The 21,186-nt window shown below is 32.3% G+C and overlaps 2 protein-coding genes across 2 annotated transcripts; both read right to left on the minus strand.

The window, feature by feature from the left end:
* Nucleotides 1-260: 260 nt before the first annotated feature.
* LOC133300847 (calmodulin-binding receptor kinase CaMRLK-like) lies at nt 261-3,624 on the minus strand. Its single transcript, XM_061500434.1, has 2 exons — nt 2,178-3,624; nt 261-1,088 (listed from the first exon to the last, which is right to left on the minus strand). The coding sequence occupies exons 1-2, from the start codon at nt 3,568-3,570 to the stop codon at nt 457-459; spliced, it is 2,025 nt and encodes a 674-aa protein (XP_061356418.1). The 5' UTR covers nt 3,571-3,624; the 3' UTR covers nt 261-456.
* Nucleotides 3,625-8,389: 4,765 nt separating this feature from the next.
* On the minus strand, nt 8,390-10,221 carry LOC133300849 (ervatamin-B-like). Its single transcript, XM_061500437.1, has 4 exons — nt 9,699-10,221; nt 9,218-9,441; nt 8,944-9,078; nt 8,390-8,845 (listed from the first exon to the last, which is right to left on the minus strand). The coding sequence occupies exons 1-4, from the start codon at nt 10,177-10,179 to the stop codon at nt 8,579-8,581; spliced, it is 1,107 nt and encodes a 368-aa protein (XP_061356421.1). The 5' UTR covers nt 10,180-10,221; the 3' UTR covers nt 8,390-8,578.
* Nucleotides 10,222-21,186: the final 10,965 nt, after the last annotated feature.

Below are 21,186 nucleotides of genomic sequence, written 5' to 3' on the forward strand. Positions count from 1 at the left end.
CCTCAGTGGGATTCTCTGCTCTATGTTACCCCAAAATATACGAAGCTACTCCCCCCATTCATTCTGTTCATCTTTTTTTTTTTTTTTTTTGTCGTTTTCACCTTTTCTTTTTCCTTCTTTACCTAAATAAAAAAATAAAATAGACCTATATGTGCATAATAATAATATTATTATGATATAATAACAACAAAATAACATTAAAAAAACAATACCAAAAGAGAGATGAAAAATATTTAATGACTACAAAGTCACGAGTTCCATCTTCACCGTCCTCCACTTATGGAATTAAACAAGCATAAGATAAACCAAAAAATTAGGCCTATGCAATAATCCATGCTTCAAGTCCAAAGGGCTCATGAGTGTGTCAGAGAATAATATAAACCATTAAAAAGACGTTCACCCAACACCTTAAGATTTTGGAGGTTGAAATGATTTTTTACAATATTGATTGACGAGTCAACTCGGGACGAGTCGTTGATGAGGACTAATGTCTTTGAGCAAACCCAAAACCTGCTGCATTGTGGGCCTCTTTGAAGGCAAATCGGCCGTACACAGGAAAGCAACTCGGAGGCTCTCAACCATCTCCCTCACCACCGAGTCACCACCGAGTCGCAACCTCTCGTCCAATACCCTAACTCCTTGTCCCTCTCTCCACGCCTTCCTCACGACAACAATCGTCTCTGCCGTGCCGGCCTTCCCCGTTAGCAGCTCCATCAACACCACCCCGAAGCAGTACACGTCAGCATCTGTCTCGCTATTCGGGTTCGGGTCGATTCGAAACCCGAAATCTGCTATCCGAGGCTTGAAATCATCGGCTAGTAAAATGTTTGAGGTCACGAGGTGGCCGTGCACGACGGGTTTCGACCCTGCGTGGTGGAGATACGCGAGGCCACGCGCTATTCCCACTGCGATACGATGTCGTGTCAGCCACCCTAATTTTTCTGGGGATCCTTCGACGACACCGTTTTGAATCTCCCACGTGTCGCCAGTCCAGTCCTCCACGTTGGTGTCCCCTGTTGGAAGCTCGTGTAGCCACCTTCCTAAATCCCCATTTGCCATAAACTCGTACAATAGCAGCTTCTCCTTGCCTGTTAATTTCACCAAAATATTCCCAAATAATTAATTTAAAGAATACAAATAAAAGAATAATAATAATAATAATCTCACTACACACTAATTTAACATAAGTTATACCAAATCATTAATTGTTAATTTTTTTGGTAAATCATTAATTATTAATTTCATTACATTTATTTTTGCTAATATGACAAGCGACAATAATTATATGGTTTTGTTAAAGGCATAAAATTAAAAAATAAAATTAAAAAAACAAAATATATTAAACTCTTTTTGTTAATAATTAACAAAAATATAAAAATAATAATAATTTAATGCATTCAATGTCTAAAATGTATTTAACCTTTTTATGTTTAATTAGAGGATTATTAAGATAATTAGTTAGAGTGATTTAATTTTTTTCTAAAATAAAAAGAAAAAGTACTTAATATCTTGAAATTAAAAAATATTTAATAATTTTTACTTTAAATTATTGATCAAACTAATAAATATTATTTTTATTTCTAATCATGTATTTTAAAATTACATGTTAACATAATCCTAGTCATATAGCAATTAATGCTACTTCATTATCCATTTTTTTTTAAATATCAATACTCAATATGAGTTTTTAAGTATTTATTATTTATTAATTATATTAATAAATTTTCAAACATTTATAATAAAGGTAATAATCAACAAATTGAATACAGTATTATATTGGTAACTTAAGAACTCCCTTTCCCTTGTTTATTATGTAGTAGTCTTTCTTCAATATAACCAAACTAAATTTCGATACATGAATTCAAATCTGAAAGTTGTAAGTTTGATCCATCAAGGTGGGACAACCTGGTTAAAAAATACTGCACGATCTAAGTAGTAATTTTTTGCTAATTATGGCCACTAAAAAACTTAAACAACGCGAAAAGTGCATACACTAATTTCCACGCACAATCATATCCAGCGATAATAGATTATTTGTTTTTCTAGGTGAAGAAATGGTGACAAAACACGTTATCGGACAGAACATTAGAAAAATTACAAAACCCGTGAAACCCATTAATGAGGAGCAGCAACTAAAAATCAAAACTTGTGAACTTTTTTCAGTACGGTACGCTTACCTGCAATGCAGTAACCGGAAGGGGACAACAAGTTGGGGTGTTTAAGCTTGGAGAGGTCAACGAACATGGCGACAGATTCATCATGATCAACGTCTCTGACATGTTCGAGTACCTTGATTGCCACGTGGAGGTCACCGGGCAGTACTGCCCTATACACGGGCCCACACCTTCCCTCTGCTAGCAGAGAGTCCTTGCCGAAGTGTGACGTGGCAATAATAAGATCCTTGAAGCTAAGGTTCATCAATGGCTTCTCGAACATCACCACCGGCGCAGACGATGGTTCCTTCAGGTCAGCCACCCACGTGGACCCTGACTCGGTCTCGAAAGCGAACGGTCCTGATTTTTCCACCATGTTCATGCCTTGTGGGACCGGTATTGAGATTGCCCATTTGCTCCTCTTGGAAATTTTCTTCCTCTTTTTTTGAATAATGCGGAGTACCATAATGGACAAGAGAATTAAAACAAGTGCTGATATTGCACAAGACACCGCAAGAATCAGTGTTTTGGATTTTGGTTTGGGATGTTTCTGATGAATGTCTTGTTTTCCTATGTGGGGTTGGAATGGTGGTTGATGGTTGTGAGTTTTGGATGTGGTGTTGTCGTAGGCGAAGTTGTTGCCAGCGTGGATGAAAGATGATTTGCTGAATTGCTTGAACTTGTTTAAGCTGATTGAAGAGTTGAAGTTGTTGTATGAGATGTTGAAGAATTTGAGGGAGTTAAGTGGAGGGAAATCAGAAGGGAAAGCACCGGTCAATGTGTTGTTTGATAAGTCTAAGTATTGAAGAGAGTGTATAGAAGAAATGGGTTTTATGTTGCCTTGGAGATTGCAGCTTGAGAGGTCAAGGTGTTGTAGCTTGGAGAGGTTTTTGAACCCTGAGAGGATTGTTCCTAGCTTGTTGTGTGAAAGGTCGAGGATTTTAAGGTTTTGGAAGCCAGAGAGTTGAACCGAATTGGTGAACCTGTTGTGTGAGAGATTGAGAATTTGAATGGATGAAAATAAGGTGTTTTCTGATGTGGGTTTTGAAGCAATAATGATGCTCCCTCCGAACCTGTTCCTTGAGAGATTCACTTCCAATAAGGTTGAACTTGACCAAAACCAGCTTGGCACATGGCCTTGCAGGGAATTCCCAGAGAGATCAAGAACCTGCAATTTGGACATGTTTCTCAGATAACCCCAGGAAATTGTCCCGCTTAGATTTTTGTGTGGAAGCACTATTCTGCTGATATGAGACTCTGAACACTTCGAACCTCTTGTCTGGAACCAGGTGGAAGCGTTGAACCCAGAGACAGATTTGAAAGCCTTTGATACCAAGCCCTGGTCTTTACTGTTGCATGAAGATTCCACGAGAGAAAACAGCGCTAGAAGAATCAAGAATCTGCAAAAGGGCTTCATTTTCTTAGCTCCACTGTCTCTGTTTTCAGTCCTAGAAAGAAAAGAAAATAAACAGAGGTGTTGGTCTGGTCAGTTGTTGTTGCTGTTAAGGTTCGGGGTTATAGTGAAGTGGGAAGCAACAGCATCGTGTTTTGACGGAGGAGTTAACGGCACTTGGAATAACAATTTAACGGAAGTTGAGAGAGAGAGAGGGTGTTGAGCGTTGACTGTTGAACTTGAAATAAAAGAGTTTTATTTTATTCGGAAAAATCTAAGAGAATGTTCAAGTTACACCCTTATAAATTTAAGAGTAAATACCATTGTTAGTCCTTGTCAATATCTACGAAGTTCTTTTCAGTCCCTGGTAATAAAAAAACACCAAATTGGTCCCTGAAATTACAAAAAAATGGCCATGTTAGTCCTTATGTCAACTCCCAAATATGTAGAGTGGCCCTTTTCTTGTACTTTCAGGGACCAATTTGGTCCTTTTTTATTGCCAGGGACTGAAAAGGACTTCGTAGATATTGTCAGGAACTAAAGAGGGTGTTTACTCTAAATTTAAAATCTCTTAACTGTTTATTGATCTTTATTGATCATTGATGATTGCTGATTTTATTTGCATATAACCGTTTCAATTTATTAGAAATGAGAATAGTTAAATCCAAGTAGAATCAACGATTAATAAAAGGGTGTACAAATTTTTAGACTTACACTAATGTAAATTGATCTTTCCCTCAATCAATAATATCTTCGTAAATAATTAAAAATGTTAGATTTTTTTATGTTTTTGTTGTGAGTCAACAAGGTTTAATAATTTAAATGACAATGTAAAGAAATATAACGTATCCAAGAAGCAGTGGACGAAGTGATTCTCAGAATCAGAATAGTCATGGATGAAGAAATTCAGAATAATCACCAGAGAACAATTGTAGCTAATTTGATTGCTGCAATTCCATTTCAGTGTGTGCTTCATTTACTTTTAGACAAAGCAAGCGAGCTTAACTGGTTTAAACCAAGCCTAATTGATAATTGATTGGTATGGCTGAATAAACAAAGATTGTCAAATTTGGAGAGAGGTCAAGCACAAATTCGGACATTTAGCTAGTTGGTTGGAGAAAAACAAATCACATGCAAATTACTAAATTACAAAGACCTTGACTCAATAATTCTCGGTCTTCCACTTAACTACTTTAAGTCCTAATCACTCACGACAGCCTTTACGGTCCCCTTTCCTTGCTCCCTTCAGTTGATAAACTTTGCCATGTACACGTTATATGCACAAAGAAAGATATCTACAAGTAAAAGGAAGCAATAACACCCAATCAAAATGAATTCCCTTCCTATCTCTTGAAGCAGAAACAATTAATATCACAATATAACATATATATAAATAAATATATATAATAATAAACAAATTTACCTAAGAAAAATAAAAAATGAAATGGTTATCAGTACGAACTCCTATATGATGTTATTCAACATGCTTAATTTCTTTGATATTCTAAACCCAAATTGAATCCTCACTTTCTTTTAGCATACCATCGTCCTCCACACTTTATTTTGTTGTTGTTGTTGTTGTTGTTAATTTTAGAAATAGTGGTTTGAAAAAAGAATGTGGTATTCAAAACAAGCACGATATGGAAATTTCGTAAGAATCAATAGAACATGTCCGATTTCACAAAATGACAAATTACATGGTACATAATGAAATTAAGGTTGAAAGAAAAAGCATACGCGGGTTCAAAAATACAATATGATGAATTTGGAAGTTGGCAAGTAGCTTGCTCCACAAATTCCAGATGCTACAGGCCCCCTCAGTCCCTCACCTGCTCTGGCACGTGGTCTTGGCTTCTTTCTTTTGCCGTTATATACTGATTACATGTTAATACACTATGTTTGGAATCGTTTTGGAGGGTAAGTTAAGTGGATAGGGTTAACCACCAAAGCTCGCCCATTTAAACCAAAATTCCCCAAGGGCATGATAACTCACTTTGGATATAATATTAAACTTAGAGACTTAATTATATTTGGGATAATTATTATAAATAATATAGCAACCTACACTCGTACCTGAAAGTTGATTCATCAGTGTGGCTGAGCAGGAGTTGTTACGCCCCACTATACTAAAATCGACTTTGGGATTGGTAGTGAAACTGTGAAAGAGCAGCATAGGAGCAACTAATACAAGGTGTAAAGGAGTGTTAGGTTTACCCCACAAAACGCTTAACATATATAACCACAATGCTTTAATGTACATTAAAACCAAAATATCTATTGAACAAAAAATTCATATTCATATACATTAAATTTAAAAACCTCTCATGCATGCAGCACATAGGTAAGATAATTAGTATCCATTAAAATTATATTTCCACCCATTCAGCAACCAAGAATTGTGGGTCAAAATAGAAACTCATATTAAAAATTAATTGAACATCATCTTAGTTAGACTAATTTCTCTTGTTGGGTTGTCTTCTGTTTTACAACTTCAGTTCCTAGTTATATAGAAGAGTTGTAGTACCGAATATATATATATTTGGAGAAGAGTACCAAATAGGCAAATAGTTTCTTTCAGTTCTGTAACAATACCTTGGCGAATATATAGAGGCCCTTGTACTGCTGAGACTTTACTAACACTAACACAGCAGCTGCACCAGGGAATGGATACACAGCACAAAGGCACTAGATCTAAGCCTACTATTTTTTATTTCTGGTGTGTAATTCATCCTAAATCATGAAGCAAATATATTTTCTCAATTCATGTATTAAATCAACGCTTAATTGTTCCCAGCAACCTTGTAATGCTAGAAATCTACAGTCACATGAATCTATTATCAAGCTCACATTGATTTAATTTGCACTATGTCTATACGTATGTAAATTTGTCCTCAATTGAAGAAATTAAAAGGTGACCAGATCCTCCGTTGGAGAATGCTTACTAAATGAAACAGCAGCCTTACAATTCTTTTGAATCTGTCATCTGGTCATGGTTCAGAGCTGATCTGGATAAATATCTAGGCCCATATATATGAAGAAAGACTCCAGGGGCGTTTGGTAGACGAAATTTCATTTTTATCCGGGAATCACGATTTTTAAGAATATGATAGGAAGATGAGTTTTATGGGAATGTTATCAAAAAGTTGTTTGGTAGACTAAAATATTTTCGGAAATATTAGGTTAATTTTCTTGATACTATATTTAGTTGTATTAAATTTTTCCTTGCCATAGAAATCATAGAATACCACCTCTTGGATGGTATTCTTGGATGGTATTTTTTAAAAAAATTACACACAAAATAAAATTCCGAGAAAATTTTAAAAATCTTGTACCAAACGTGGGTAAATACGATTACCACTTTCAGTTTTTCGGAAATCCTAAAAAAAACCTTGTATCAAACGCTCCCTAACGTCAACAAAAGCTGCTTGCCGTGATTGCCTTCACCTTCAAGAGAACAGCTCATGCTACAGTTGCTATTATATCTCGGCAAGCTTCTCGGTAAAACTTAATCACCAAGAATATTTCACCTCCATGGAATTTCTGCAAACATTATCTCCAAGCCACCCACAAGAACCAATGAAGACAATTTACCGCCTCACAAGAGCTACTAACTTGGGAAGCATCTCCCCACCAAGCTGCTCATTCCCCTGCTATAAATACCAATGTGCCAAATTAAGGTAGATATCTTCTTCTACGTAATAAAAACCTACTTGAACCAAATCTGATTTGATTGTCGGAATGTCTTGCAGGTACACTCTCCACCTTGTTTCATTGAAGACCCATGGGTTAAAGCTGCTCCAACTGCAGGCTACACCAACTCAAGGCAATTCTAGGTCATTTGTGTAGAGGAAGATCAAACGATTAGCCCAAATTGTAAAACTGGTTCTGATCAAGAGGGTTGAGGTGTGAGCAATTTCTCTTCACTGTCAAAATTTTCTCAATCTTGCACAACTAGTGATAGAGTAGCAAAACGGGATTTAGGTAGATCTTACGTTCTACCTCTGAATATGTCACATTTTTCGATTGAACAATTAAACTGCTATGAGATTCTTTTGAACTCTGTAAAAACATTATCTTTAAAGAATGTCATTCCAGCCCGGTAACTCATCATGCAGATTATTAGCGGTAGGAAACCCTCATATCTGGAAATCAGTATCATATGTATTATGTACGCCCACGATTTCACTATGAACTACCATGAGCATTCATTTTCAAGAATCCCTGAGTTTCAAGGTTCTATTCCTTTTACCTTTTTAACTTCTTGTTTATTCTGCTTGATTGTGTGTTATTTGTTGATTTTAAAGGAAAGAATCCCTTACGGTCAAGGCAATAATAATTTAGGATTATTTCTGAATGGATATTTAATTTATAGAGGGGCTTTAATACACAGATTTCATCTCTTTTTGGTTGACAACAGAACACCAATCTCACTTCTATTAATAATAAACAAAAAGATGATTCTAGTCTCATAACTAACACTGTCCTTTCAAAGACACAATTGAAAGTAAAATAAATCCAATGACAAAGACCAAGAGAACATAGCATAGATTCAGTGAATGAAGACTGATGAAAATTTGAAATTAACATTTTAACTTTGTTTTATATCAAAATAACCTAGCTGTGATCACCTTTAAAATATTGCATTGCATGTTCTTTGAGAACTAAGATTTCTCTCCTTCAAATAACCTAGCATTTAGACATGCCTTGATAGACTGGCCTAAAAGACACCAAATTAAAGGTCTAAAATCTGAGCTTGATATAGCATAAAAACTTGAGAGGTCGTTACTATCATAACTCTGGTATGGTCCAAGAAGTAAACCAAATGCAATTTGTAGAAACGCCATCAATTATTTTATTCAAGCATCACAACAGAAGTATATTACATACACATGCAGTTGATAAACATTATTTTTGGAGAGAAGGGCATATAATTAAGTAGTAATATGCCCAAGTCCAAAACAGCACTACAAAATGGCGTTGCTTAGAGAAACCTTTAGGTTTCAAAAGGATGAGCTGTTCATCCTCTAATCCACTATATGTCCGAAGATAAAAGTGGCGAAGATGATGAAACCATTTTGATTGGGAAACCACCAGCAAAATTGATCGCACATACCCCATTAGGCCACTCATCTGTAACGTTCCTTCTGATAAGGAGGTACCCTTTCTCTCCCCAGTCTTTTCCCCACGAGTTTTTAACAATCCAATAGTCTTCACCGTCCATGGAATCATAACCAACGATTAAAGCAACAAGAGTTGTAAATGTTGAATTCTTTGTGCAGAACTCACCATCATAGATTCCCTGATCAAGTGAAAACAACAATTCACAATCTTTACTAGCACAACTATATACCCAATAATCACTGGCTTTGTTTTTGTGTAATGGATAAGTGTACTTACACCAGCATAAAACTGAAGGCCAGTTGCATCCAAACTCACACTAACAGGCTGCTTACTGACACTGCACAAGAGACCTTCTTCTGAATTAAGCACAGCTCCAAGGTTTTCAATACTAACAACCTTTTTTGCATCCTCCTTCAAGAAAAAATAAATAAAAAAAATTGACCTTGAATTAGCTATACGAAAAGAAGATCTAAGCTAGTTAAAATGTTTGAAAACGAAATTTTTATTCTGAAAAGGAAAGGCTAGTAGTAGAAAAAGAAATTAACCAGACCTTGCAAGTACCATTTTGAGCTATGTAAGGATAATTAGCTTCAGTATCAATCCCACCATTGTCTATAACCCAACCAAATGCATTGAAGTAAAATCCTCCAGCACAACCATTGCTAGCAGGGTCACAGTCCACGAGTTGTTGTGCAGATAGGCTGATAAGTTTACCCGTAACTATTTTATTTATTCCTTCGATGGCCCCAGAGACAGAGAAAGCCCAATGGCTAACTAATAAAATGACATGTTAAATCAGTACCAAAAACTTGCATACTTAGCTAATATTGCATAAAGAGAGTATACTTTTGCATAAAACACCCATCATTTAGTGCATTTTTAACTTATTTTGAAATAAAAACAACTTTATTCTATCTAAAACTAAATTTTAAACTACATACATCCTTTACTGTTATATACAATGAAAATGAAGAAAGAAGATGCTAATAATGAAAAAGTATTTTTGAAGGAGGGATATAATAAAATCTTACGGCAGTTTCCTTGGTCTCTAACTTCAGTAACAGCTCCCTTTGCCGTCCAATTCACAGAAGCAGGAAGATTCTCACAAGAGTCATCATCATCCTTCAGGTTCCTAATGTTGTCCCAGTTGGAGGGCATCTTTATCTCTTGTGTGTATGTTTTCTTGAACTCCTCAGGACTCATATCAGCAAACTTGTTGAGACCAAAACGATATTGAAATGGTGACTTTCTCTTTGCATTCATCTCATTGATATACCTCAAATTCCTTTGGAAAATCTGCAATCTGTTTGCCTTCTCCCCTGAGTTTCCATACTCTCGCCCGTGCTCCTTCTGCCACAGCTGAAACAGTTCAAACACTTGTTCCTCTGAAGAAGAAGAAGAAGAAAACCTGTCTAGCTGATCATACCTTAAAATGGAGCACTCACTAGGCGTAGTAAGGGAGAGACAAATGAGGGAAACATGGAGGAAGAAAAGAAGAAACAACTTGGTCATCTGGAAAATCAACGTTTACACAGATGTGTTACCAAGTGTTTGTATTCGTTATAATCCTTGTATAGATGTGTCACATATATAATGAGTAAGGGATGATTATTCTGCTTCATGAACCAACCTAAGGGAATTTATTATTGACCATATAGGAACATTTATCATGAGTGTTGTTATTTTATTTATTATTTTGGTGGTCCAATCAATTTTGTGTGTGGTCACAAGTATTATTGTTGTTTTATACCCCTAGATTTGACATTATTGTAATTTAATTCCCACGAGTTTCACATGTAGGAAGGAAAATCTGATGATGTTACGTATTATAACTATGTACTATGGGTAGTATACTAGTACATAGTTACATTTTTTTTGCAAACCAAATTTCTTTCCTGTAACATGACGGATTGAACCTATGTATATATATAATTAATGAGTTTATTGTGAATAAATAATTAATTAATGAGTTTGATTTGAAAAATGATAATCATTGATTGGCGAAAATCAACGGTTAAGATGTGGTAGTAAGATTATTTGGTTATCACAATATCCTATCCCTATATATATATATATATATATATATATATATATATATATATAGGAAAAAACATTTCTCCGACAACTTGAGATAAGTTTATCTCCGGCCACCCCAAAACTACGTCGTTTTATTTATTTATTTCCTTATATTAATTGATTCACCTTTGAATGATTATGATTCCCTTTTTCTCTATCTTCCTTCATCACTATTGATCCATCTTTGTACGGTTATGATTTAGTAGCCGGAGATAAAATTAAGAAATGATAAGCCCATATATATATATAGTAAGGATATTCTTACACCAGTGTGAGGGTTAGAAGTCTTACACTCAATCTGGATCATTGATCCACTTGTATCCAATGGCTCACATCACTAAAAAATTAGAGCCCTTAAATATAAGTGGAATCAATGGTCAAGATTGAGAGTGTAATTTACACTGATATAAATTGATCCTGGCCCATATATATATATATATATATATATATATATATATATATATATATATATATATATATATATATTATATATATATGGCTTTAATATTTCTATAGTGAATACCTATGAAGCACCGACACTTCAAAAATCCTGACGTGTCGTGTCCGACACTTCTCGACACTCATCGACACTCCGGCACTCAAATACTTATTGCAAAGACTCAAAAAGGGTTCAAATGTTACATTACGTTGCATTTTGAATTCCAACTATTAGATTCGTTGAATTACGATTACCATTTTATTGAGTTTAATATAAACATTTGAGATATCTTACGTTTCTTTACAAAACTAATGGGTATTATAAGGGTAGCTTTATTTTTTTATTAAACTATTGAAAATTAAATATAATATACACTATATAAATTAAAAATATTATATAGTATCAAAACGTGTCCTAACGTGTCGAAATTTAATATTTTTTAGAATTAACGCGTCGGAGTATCGTATCGTGTCGTATCCCGTGTTCCGTGTCGGTGTCGGTGCAACATAGGTGAATACAGATAAGTTATCTCTATTCACTACCAAAATGACGTCGTTTTGAGTTGAAAGATTAAAAAATTATAATGATAAAGACTATTATAATCTTAGAATAAATTATAATAACAAAAGCACATTGATTTCTGCTCCAAAACAACGTTGTTTTGAGCTCAATGCAGATAAGTTATCTGCATCACTGCAGATAAAATGAACCCTATATATATAGGAAAAAATATTTCTCATGTCACTTGAAATAAGTTTATCTCAAGCCACACACTTATATGCACTACAGGTAGTACATAGTTATAATGTTAAAGTTACTTCTTTTTTCTCTCTCTACGTCATCACACAAGTTCTGAAAAATGTATCAAGAGAAAGAAAAAAATAATTTTAATATTATAACTATATACTACCTGTAATACATAATTATAAGAAGTGACTTGAGATAAATTTATCTCAAGTGGCTGGAGAAATATTTATCCTATATATATATATATATATATATATATATATATATATATATATATATATATAGACACACACACACAAGATCTTTGACACAGGTGTCAAACTTTAAAATTTGACATCAAATCCTAACCGTTGATTTTTGTCAATTAACGGTAATCAATAATTAATTAATAAGTTTGATTCCTAATAAATAATAATCGTTAATTAGTGAAAATCAATTATTAGAATTTGGTGTTAAATTTAAAAGTTTAACACCGATATCAAAATTCTATCTCTCACACACACACACATATATATATATATATGAGGTAGGATTTTTTGACACCGGTGTCAAATTTGAAGTTTGACACCTCATCTGAGCCGTTAGATAAAAAAGATCAACGCCTCTGATTTAACGGCTCTCAGATGAGGTGTCAAACTTCAAATTTGACACCTCATCTGAGAGCCGTTAGATCGAAAAAGATCAATGGTGTCACATGCTTACAAATCAGAGTCGTTGATCTTTTTGGATCTAACGACTCTCAGATGAGGTGTCAAATTTAAAATTTGACACCGGTGTCAAAGTATCCTACCTCTCTCTATATAGAGAGAGGTAGGATACTTTGACACCGGTGTCAAATTTAAAATTTGACACCTCATCTGAGAGTCGTTAGATCCAAAAAGATCAATAGTGTCATATGCTTACAAATCATAGTCGTTGATCTTCTTGAATCTAACGGCTCTCCGATAAGATGTCAAAATTCAAATTTGACACTGGTGTTAAAGGATCCTATCTCATATATATATATATATATATATATATATATATATATGAGCTAGGATATTCTTACTACCCATTTTTTTTACTACCACCTCACTACCACTTTAATCACCATTGGATTAGAGAAAAAGTTGAATGAAGAGAGAGAAAAAAAATAACTTTTGAATTCAATGGTGATTAAAGTAGTAGTGAAGTGGTAGTAAAAAAAATGGTAGTAAGAATATCCTACCTATATATATATGGGGCAGGATATTCTTACACCGGTGTAAGAGTTAGGAGTTTTACACTCAATCTTGATCATTGATCCACTTGTATCCAATGGTTCACATTACTAAAAAATTTGAACCCATAGATATAAGTGGGATCAATGGACAAGATTGAGAGTGTAACTTACACTGGTGTAAAATGATCCTGACCCTATATATATATATATATATATATATATATATATATATATATATATATATATATATATTATTAACATATCCAAATCCATTTAACATACATATATTATTAACATATCCAAATCCATTTAACATACGGGTTAAATGCATCAAATAATGTTACCAAAAAAAATGCATCAAATAAGTTTACCAAAAAAACAAAAAATCATCAAATAAAGGGATAAATGAACTTAATGGTTACGACTTACGAGAACATTATTAGTTTTCTTATAATTAATATTTTTTTATCAAATTGAAACTTATATGACATTAACCATAAAAAAATAAATTAAATAAATATAACTAGTTAAGTTATTTTTTTAACTTTAATAATTAATATTTTAAATTTTCAGTATTATGATTGTATTAAAAATATTTTCTCAACTCACATATCTAAATAGATGACTGGTGTTTGTTTCAATTTTTTAAGTGAAAAATGATATATAATAAATTAATAGCCCTCAAGTAATGTCAAATCTAAGCTTTTTAAATAAATCCGAATTTCTCATTCTAAAATAAAGTCACAACAAACCTGAACTTTTAAAGCAGAGTCATTTTGTAATACCACTTCTGAACTTCCAAATCTAAAGCGAAGTCAACAAATTCAAGTTTCCGAAAAATAAAATAAAATTGTATTTTAGTAATGAAATGAATTTATTTTTAGAATTTTAACAGTTTTAAATGTTGTTAATAGTTTTTATTTTTTATTTTGAAGTTTTAATAACTGTGTTATTGTTGGCTAACATTGTTAAAAATAAAAAACATAACTGCCTAATGGGCCAGCCCATAGGTTAAATGGATTGGTATGTTTAACTCACAAACAAAGTAGGTTGAGATATCTCCAAAAAAAAAAAAAAAAGAGTAGGTTGAGATAAGCTTAAACCAACCAACAGTTTTTTAATAATAATTTTTATTTTTATTTTTTTATTTTATTTTTTTACATAGGGCAAAAGCCTAAAACAGAAATAAACTTAGGGATTGTTTGGTATAGAGATTTTAGTTGGAATGATGAGAAAGTGGAATAAAAAAAATTTCTTTACCATATTTGATATGAGGAAAGTGTTGAGATATATAGTCTCACATTGGTTAGATGTGCAACTAATATGGAGTTTATAAGGCCTTCGGCACTCCCACCCTTTGAGTTAGCTTTTGGAGTGGTGTATCCCAAAGGTTCTTAACATGGTATCAGAGCTTGAGCTCTCGTCGCCTCTCACTTTAAAGTGGAATTAAAATAAAAAAAAACACAAAAGGTAAACTAAAAATTGGGCTTGTGGAATTCCACGTTCTACCCAGAGGCCTTGCGTGAGGGGGCTTGTTGAGATATATAGTCCCACATTGGTTAGATGTGCAACTAATGTGGAATTATGTTCACTTTCTGTTAAGAACTTTTGGGATACACCACCCCAAAAGCTAGCTCAAAGGGTATATAGTCCCACATTGGTTAGATGCGCAACTAATTTGGAGTTTATAAAGACTTGGACACTCGTATCCTTTGAGCTAGTTTTTCGGTGGTATATCCCAAAGATTCTTAACAGAAAGTGAACATAATTCCAGTAAAATTATTTCTCCATCGTTTCCCTTTTCAACTACTAAACACACCTAAAAAAGAATCCAACCCGGAACCCAGGCCATGTATTTTTTTTTCCATTAACTCGGAATCTGAATATAATATTTGGAGACCAAAATACCCCTCATTCTTACGTTCATGTTAATGATATTCATGCTTGCAGAGAAGCTACTGACTAGTTGTTGTGTAGTATCGTTATCTACATACCTTTGAAATCCAGCTTCAATTAACATGTCTTCAAATTTTAGGCTTATGAAATCTCTTGGACAATTCTCCAACACAAATTTACAATAAAATAAAATAAAAATTGACCAACATCAACACAAATTTAACGATATTTTTAACATTTTATCATTTCAATCATTAGCTTTTAATTGAACGTCATATTTCCAAAATTAAAGTTAAGGGAAATACCCATATATAATTTTATTCCGTCAATAATAATTAAGAAAAAAATTGTTAAGAATTTTTTTAAAAAATAATTAAATTCAAGAGCAAATAAAAAAAGAAGTGAAATAAAACATTTGAACCTGGACTGACTCAGCCAAAACATCAAAGCCCAATTTAAATTCTTTCACTCTGCTTCTATGGGTATTTTGGTAATTTTATTTTAGATTTCCATCAATATTTTTCAATCAACCAAACATGACATCATTAAAATTAACCCAACTTTTCTGGAAAAATTTTGGCCAATCAAACACATTTTTGTAACTTATCTGGGATAAAAAAATTCTTACCAAATTTTCAACTATCTTTTTTTTCTGGTAAAAAAAAATTTCTCATACCAAACGCTTCCTAAAATTCCAAAGTACAAGAATCAAAAGCAAATTTAGTGAGTCAATTCAATGAGTTTGACCCGTTTTAACGAGGTTAACATAAGAACAAATTTATAATAAGATTTTTAATTGCTTATTTAACAAGAAATCCCTCAATGTATATAAAAAAAAAAAAAAGTTCCTTAATTAGAACCCTGGTCATACAATTATATGAGCATAAATTTAATTAGCGAGCCAATCTATTTTAGCATGTCATCAAGTATTCTTTGAGACCTCTTTATATCAATAGTTATTGATTCCACTTTTCATTTTTATCTAGTTTTTCTTTTTATTTTTCTGTCTGCCTTTCTTTTTTGTTTTTGCTTTTCTTTGGTTCCTACCATACTTTGCGTAAAGAGTAATGCCCTGAGATAAGAATAATGTTGATTGCTTCAACATTGACAATGATATTATGATCCAATCATGGAGGAAGAGGAGTTGTCCATTGAAGAGGGTGGGCGTGGGTGCACTTGCTACTTTATTTGCCCAATATTTCCTAAGCATCAAATGTTCTCCACCTTCATGTCATTGTCCTTGATTGCTTTTTATTATTATTATTATTATTTGATTTATGGATTATTCATACGAAAGGATAACGAGTTTTAAAATTATTGAAAAGTCACGCTCATGCATGTAAAGACTAAATTCACCCGAATTTGTTTTATTTTTTTCAGTAAAATCACGACGTGCACTTTATTTGCAACCCATGCATGCACTACTAGAAAAAAGTTTTATTATTAACAGAATTTATCATCGAAAAATATTCCGTCAAAAATAATAATAGAAATTTTGATAGAAATTCAATTCCATTGAAAATATAAACGAAATTTTTTTTAACAAAAAATAAATTTTATCAAATTTTTTGATGAAAATTAAATTTCATTAAAATTTTCTGTCAATTTTTTTTTGATATAATTTATTGTTATAAAAAATTATTGACGGACAACAAATTCTGTTATCAAAATTTTATCAAAAAATAAAAAACTGCTTAGAGTAGTTACGATCGAGATGTACTTAAGAAAACTACGAATACCTTTCTCTAGAATGTTATCAAAATGTCATATGATCTCCCCAATCCTTTTTTTTTTCCCTCGACATCTAGCACTGGTGGCTTATTCCTTTGGTGTTGGATTTCCTTTTATTTTGACGATAATTTAGCACTAATTACAAGGTGATTTTAAGAAATTTTGAATTCTTACAATCAGCGACAGGAAAAAAAATTTATGTCCGCATATTTAGTGACGGGAGTTTGTGCTCCCGAATTTTTTTTTGTAAAGATAGTTTAGATTAACGCTTTATACAAGGTTATGAACTCGTTCATAATCTAGTTGCTTTCATGAGAAGTTGCAGGCAATAGTTTGACCAATCATTCCCCCTATATCTTACTAATATTCCAAAACAAATATTAGAATATATTCCGGTACATTCATACATCATCATTCTATTTTATAATGGTGAATAAAAAAGTCAACACTACCTGTACAGAAGGCAAGCGAAATCACAGTGAAGGTCTCGTCTCTAGAGATTAACTTATTTGAGAATATCAGACCTACAATCAATCCTCTCTTTTTAGAAAAAATGAAAAAGAAAACAAAGGATGAAGAGAGCATGGGAATGGGTACGTGACAGGAGAGAAAGAATAAGTTTTCTCTCTAATCAATTTGCATTGCTACGTTATTTTAATCATCTCTGTACGTTGCTACGTTGCTAACTAATATAAGAGTAAATACTATTTTTGGTCCCTAACGAAAAATTCGCTCCCTACTTTATAAGTCCCTTACAAAAATTAGTGACCTGGTCCCTATAAAATTCAAAGTGGACACATTTTAGTCTTTTTGAGCAACTAATGTGAGTCTTTTTTGAATTTATGAGGGATCACGATTTTAACTAAATTGATCCACTTTGAATTTCTTAGAAACTTTAAGACTAATTTTTTTTTATAAGAAACTAAAATGGAGATCATATTTTTTGTTAAGAACTTAAAAAATATTTACTATTATATAAATATTGAACCAAAAAAAAAAATTAAAATCTTATGTCCGCACTTGCGGACAAGTGCAGCCACCTAAGTCCGCCTCTGCTTACAATACACATAAATTATACCCACATAAAACTTAATTTGCGAGTAAAGTACATCCCATGGCATTCACTTGGCCGGTGTAAGTGATTTTTTTGAAAACTTTACACTTAAACATTCGATTGTATTTTTTTATTAAGAGTACATGTTTAAAACAAATAATAAAAGGAGGCGAGTCACAATACACATTAAAGTAGAATATTTGTGTGCAGTATTGTTATGGACCGACACAGTGTGCTTCAAAAGTGGACACATGATCCAGCCCAAATTCACCCACTACTAAGTATGTATTTGGTATAAGAGAAATTTTTGTGTGTTTGAAAATCGTGATTTTCAATAATACAATGAGAAATCCAATTTATCGGGAATGGTATAAAAAAGTTGTTTGGTAGATATAAATATTATTGGAAATATTTAATAATTTTACTGAGTATATGTTTGGTTGATAATAAAATATTATTGGTAATATATGATGATTTTACGAAAGTAACCTTAATTTTTCAAAACAGCATACTTCAACGGACTTGATGTGAGCTGGGGTATTTTTGTCTCACAATTTCTTTTGCTGCTTTCCCTTGATGTTAGATTCCACAGTACCATATATTTGTGGTAATCTGAAATGAGAGTTTTTTTTGTAAATCAGATTATTAGTAAACGAAAGTTATTGGAAAAATGATTCTATTAACTCAAACCAAACATGACAATTCACGTTTATCAATATAACTTTACCAGAAATACCCTGTATTAAACACGCCCTTATAAAAGTTGTAATTTTCAAATTCAGGTACACTCTATCATAGCTATTATTACTGTGAACACACATCACCTTCGTCTAACTCTCAGTCTCCTATTATGTACAATGATCTACTACAACCAATAGTCACCATCGGTCATGCATCCAATATTAACCTTTGATCCTCATGGACCAAGCAATTACAGACTAAGCAATTTTATGTTTTTTTTTTTTTTTGGGTGGAGAGCAATTTTATGTTTTAATTTATATTATATAATCACATCAATAATTATTAAAAGTCCTACTTTATTTCAATTTGTTTTTTGTATAAAGTTTTTCAAAGGCTAAGTGGTCAACAGAATGTTAAATTAATTTAATATTATAAAGATCAATATCAAAATAGAGAAATAAAGGATTATTGGAGGAGTTATATTGACAAATTTTTTTTCTTACAAACTACAGTAAGTCTGACCTCAATCAAAAGTGTATGACTAGTCAGACTTAGTGTAGTTTGTAAATTTGTAAGAAAAAAGTTTGTCAATATAACATTCCCCAAAGATTATATATGTTGGGTCCCATACCTTATCTAGTTTTGATGATAACAAACAAGTGAAGTCAAGTTATCTAATAATTTGTTTAGCTTTTGAAGATTTATCGTAAGATTTAATATGTGATGAATTATGAAAAAGTGAATGCAATAAAATTTGGAAATGGATCCTCTAATGTGAAAAAAAACATGACATAGTCATGTGAAAAGATCACAACCATACAAAAGTAAATCAACGGCTATGATTTTGTAACTACCTATTTTAATATATTTTCTCTCTCCTCCTTTATTACCATTGATCTACCTTTGTATGGTTATGATCTATGTTGCACCGACACTGACACGAGACACAGGATACGACACGACACGACACTCTAACACGTTAGTTCTAAAAAATGTTAAATTTCGACACGTTAAGACACATCTTGATATTATATAATATTTTTTATTTATGTAGTGTATATTTTATTTATTATTCAATAATTTATTAAAAAAATAAATCTAAACTTATAATACCCATCAATTTTGCAAAGAAACATAAGATATCCCAAATATTTATATTAAACTAAATAAAATCGTAATCATAATCGTAATTTAACGAATCTAATAGTTGGAACTTAAAATGCAAGTAACCTTTGAACCTTTTTTGAGTCTTTGCAACGAGTATTGGAGTGTCGGGGTGTCGGTGAGTGTCGAAAAGTGTCGGACACGATACGTTAGGATTTTTGAAGTGTCGGTGTTTCATAGGTTATGATTTCCCACATAACATGGTCATGTGATTTTTCACAGTAGAGGATCCGGATCGATAAAATTTACATGAAATCACGGAGATTAACTTTGCAAGATAAAATCCTGGATTACATGTAATAGATGGATGATGTGAATACGTGGTTACATTATTTAAAGTTTTGAAAATTAAGGATGGAAGATAAAAAATTTAATAATTTTAATCTATATAAATTTTTAAGCTTTGATTTTTCATTTGAAAAAGAAAAAGTTAATTTAAAATGTTAAATTTCTTTTAGAAAAATTTAATTTAATTTTATTTAACTTTTTGAAAGATTTCTTAAAAAACGTGATAACCTTGAAAAACAAATTTAGTTCAAAAATTTAGAAATTTTCGTTGTAGCTAATTTTGAGTATCATTTTGTGAGTATTTCTTCAAGTGAGCATTTAAGAGAAAAAATGTATTACATGTATTGTGAATATTTCTTCTTAGACACATTCAAAATAATTTGGCAACCAAGGTTTGAACAGATATATTGAGTTCACCTCTTAGGTTTGATTTGTACATATCTGTTTATTGATTAGAAGCATGTAAGAAAACTTTTAAATTATTCTTTTGTGGTTTTGTTCTTGTTTTAGCTATTATTAGGCAATAAGAGCAATTATTATCTAGTGATAATTGGGGACTGTAATTTTGTGATTAGAGTTAAACTGAAAATGTGTTTTGCAATTGCCGGAATCCAGCAACAAGGGCGCAATTTACTTAGTTAATTGGGGTGCCCAAATCTTGAGGTAGATTTGAGTAAATTATTGTATAAAGGTAGAATATGTGCTAATCTTTCAATTTGAATTGAGTTTGGCTTATTGTTGTAGATTTGTCTCTCACGATAGATGTATCTAATGTTGTCAAAATCAAATTTCTACTTAGAAATGGAAGGGGATGGTAGAAACGAAAATCATAGAAATGACATGAAACATAAAGTTTCTACTTTTTAAGATTAAGATGCAAAATTTTATATGTGAGAAAAAAGTATCTAATGTAACTTTAAACAACTTTGTCTAATGTTTATCGAAACGACGTCGCTTTGGAGTTGAAAAATTAAAAAATTAGAATGATAAGACCTGAAATAAATTGAAATTACAAACACACCATGATTTTCGTCTCAAAGCGACGTCAATTCTAAGAACATTAGATAAAATTATCTAAAGTAACTTGAGAAAAAATGAACCTTTTATATATATATATATATATATATATAATTTACATAAGCCACTACTCAAAATTCAATAAATAACTTCATATTTAAAACATATAAATTATATAACTGTACGAGTCATAAGCCCAAAAACACAAAAAGAGATCTTTCATTC

This window comes from Gastrolobium bilobum, unplaced genomic scaffold (genome assembly GCF_033153095.1).
Source record: "Gastrolobium bilobum isolate Gb01-03AN ecotype WA unplaced genomic scaffold, APGP_CSIRO_Gbil_v1 utg6530, whole genome shotgun sequence".
NCBI classification, from domain to species: domain Eukaryota; kingdom Viridiplantae; phylum Streptophyta; class Magnoliopsida; order Fabales; family Fabaceae; genus Gastrolobium; species Gastrolobium bilobum.

Coding starts and splice junctions, on each gene's coding strand:
- LOC133300847 (XM_061500434.1), bottom strand. CDS start 3,570: ATGAAGCCCTTTTGCAGATTCTTGATTCTTCTAGCGCTGTTTTCTCTC. Junction 1,089..2,177: donor TTCCGGTTACTGCATTGCAG/GTAAGCGTACCG, acceptor TGAAATTAACAG/GCAAGGAGAAGCTGCTATTG.
- LOC133300849 (XM_061500437.1), bottom strand. CDS start 10,179: ATGACCAAGTTGTTTCTTCTTTTCTTCCTCCATGTTTCCCTCATTTGT. Junction 9,442..9,698: donor TAGAGACCAAGGAAACTGCC/GTAAGATTTTAT, acceptor TCATTTTATTAG/TTAGCCATTGGGCTTTCTCT. Junction 9,079..9,217: donor CTCAAAATGGTACTTGCAAG/GTCTGGTTAATT, acceptor TTTTTCTTGAAG/GAGGATGCAAAAAAGGTTGT.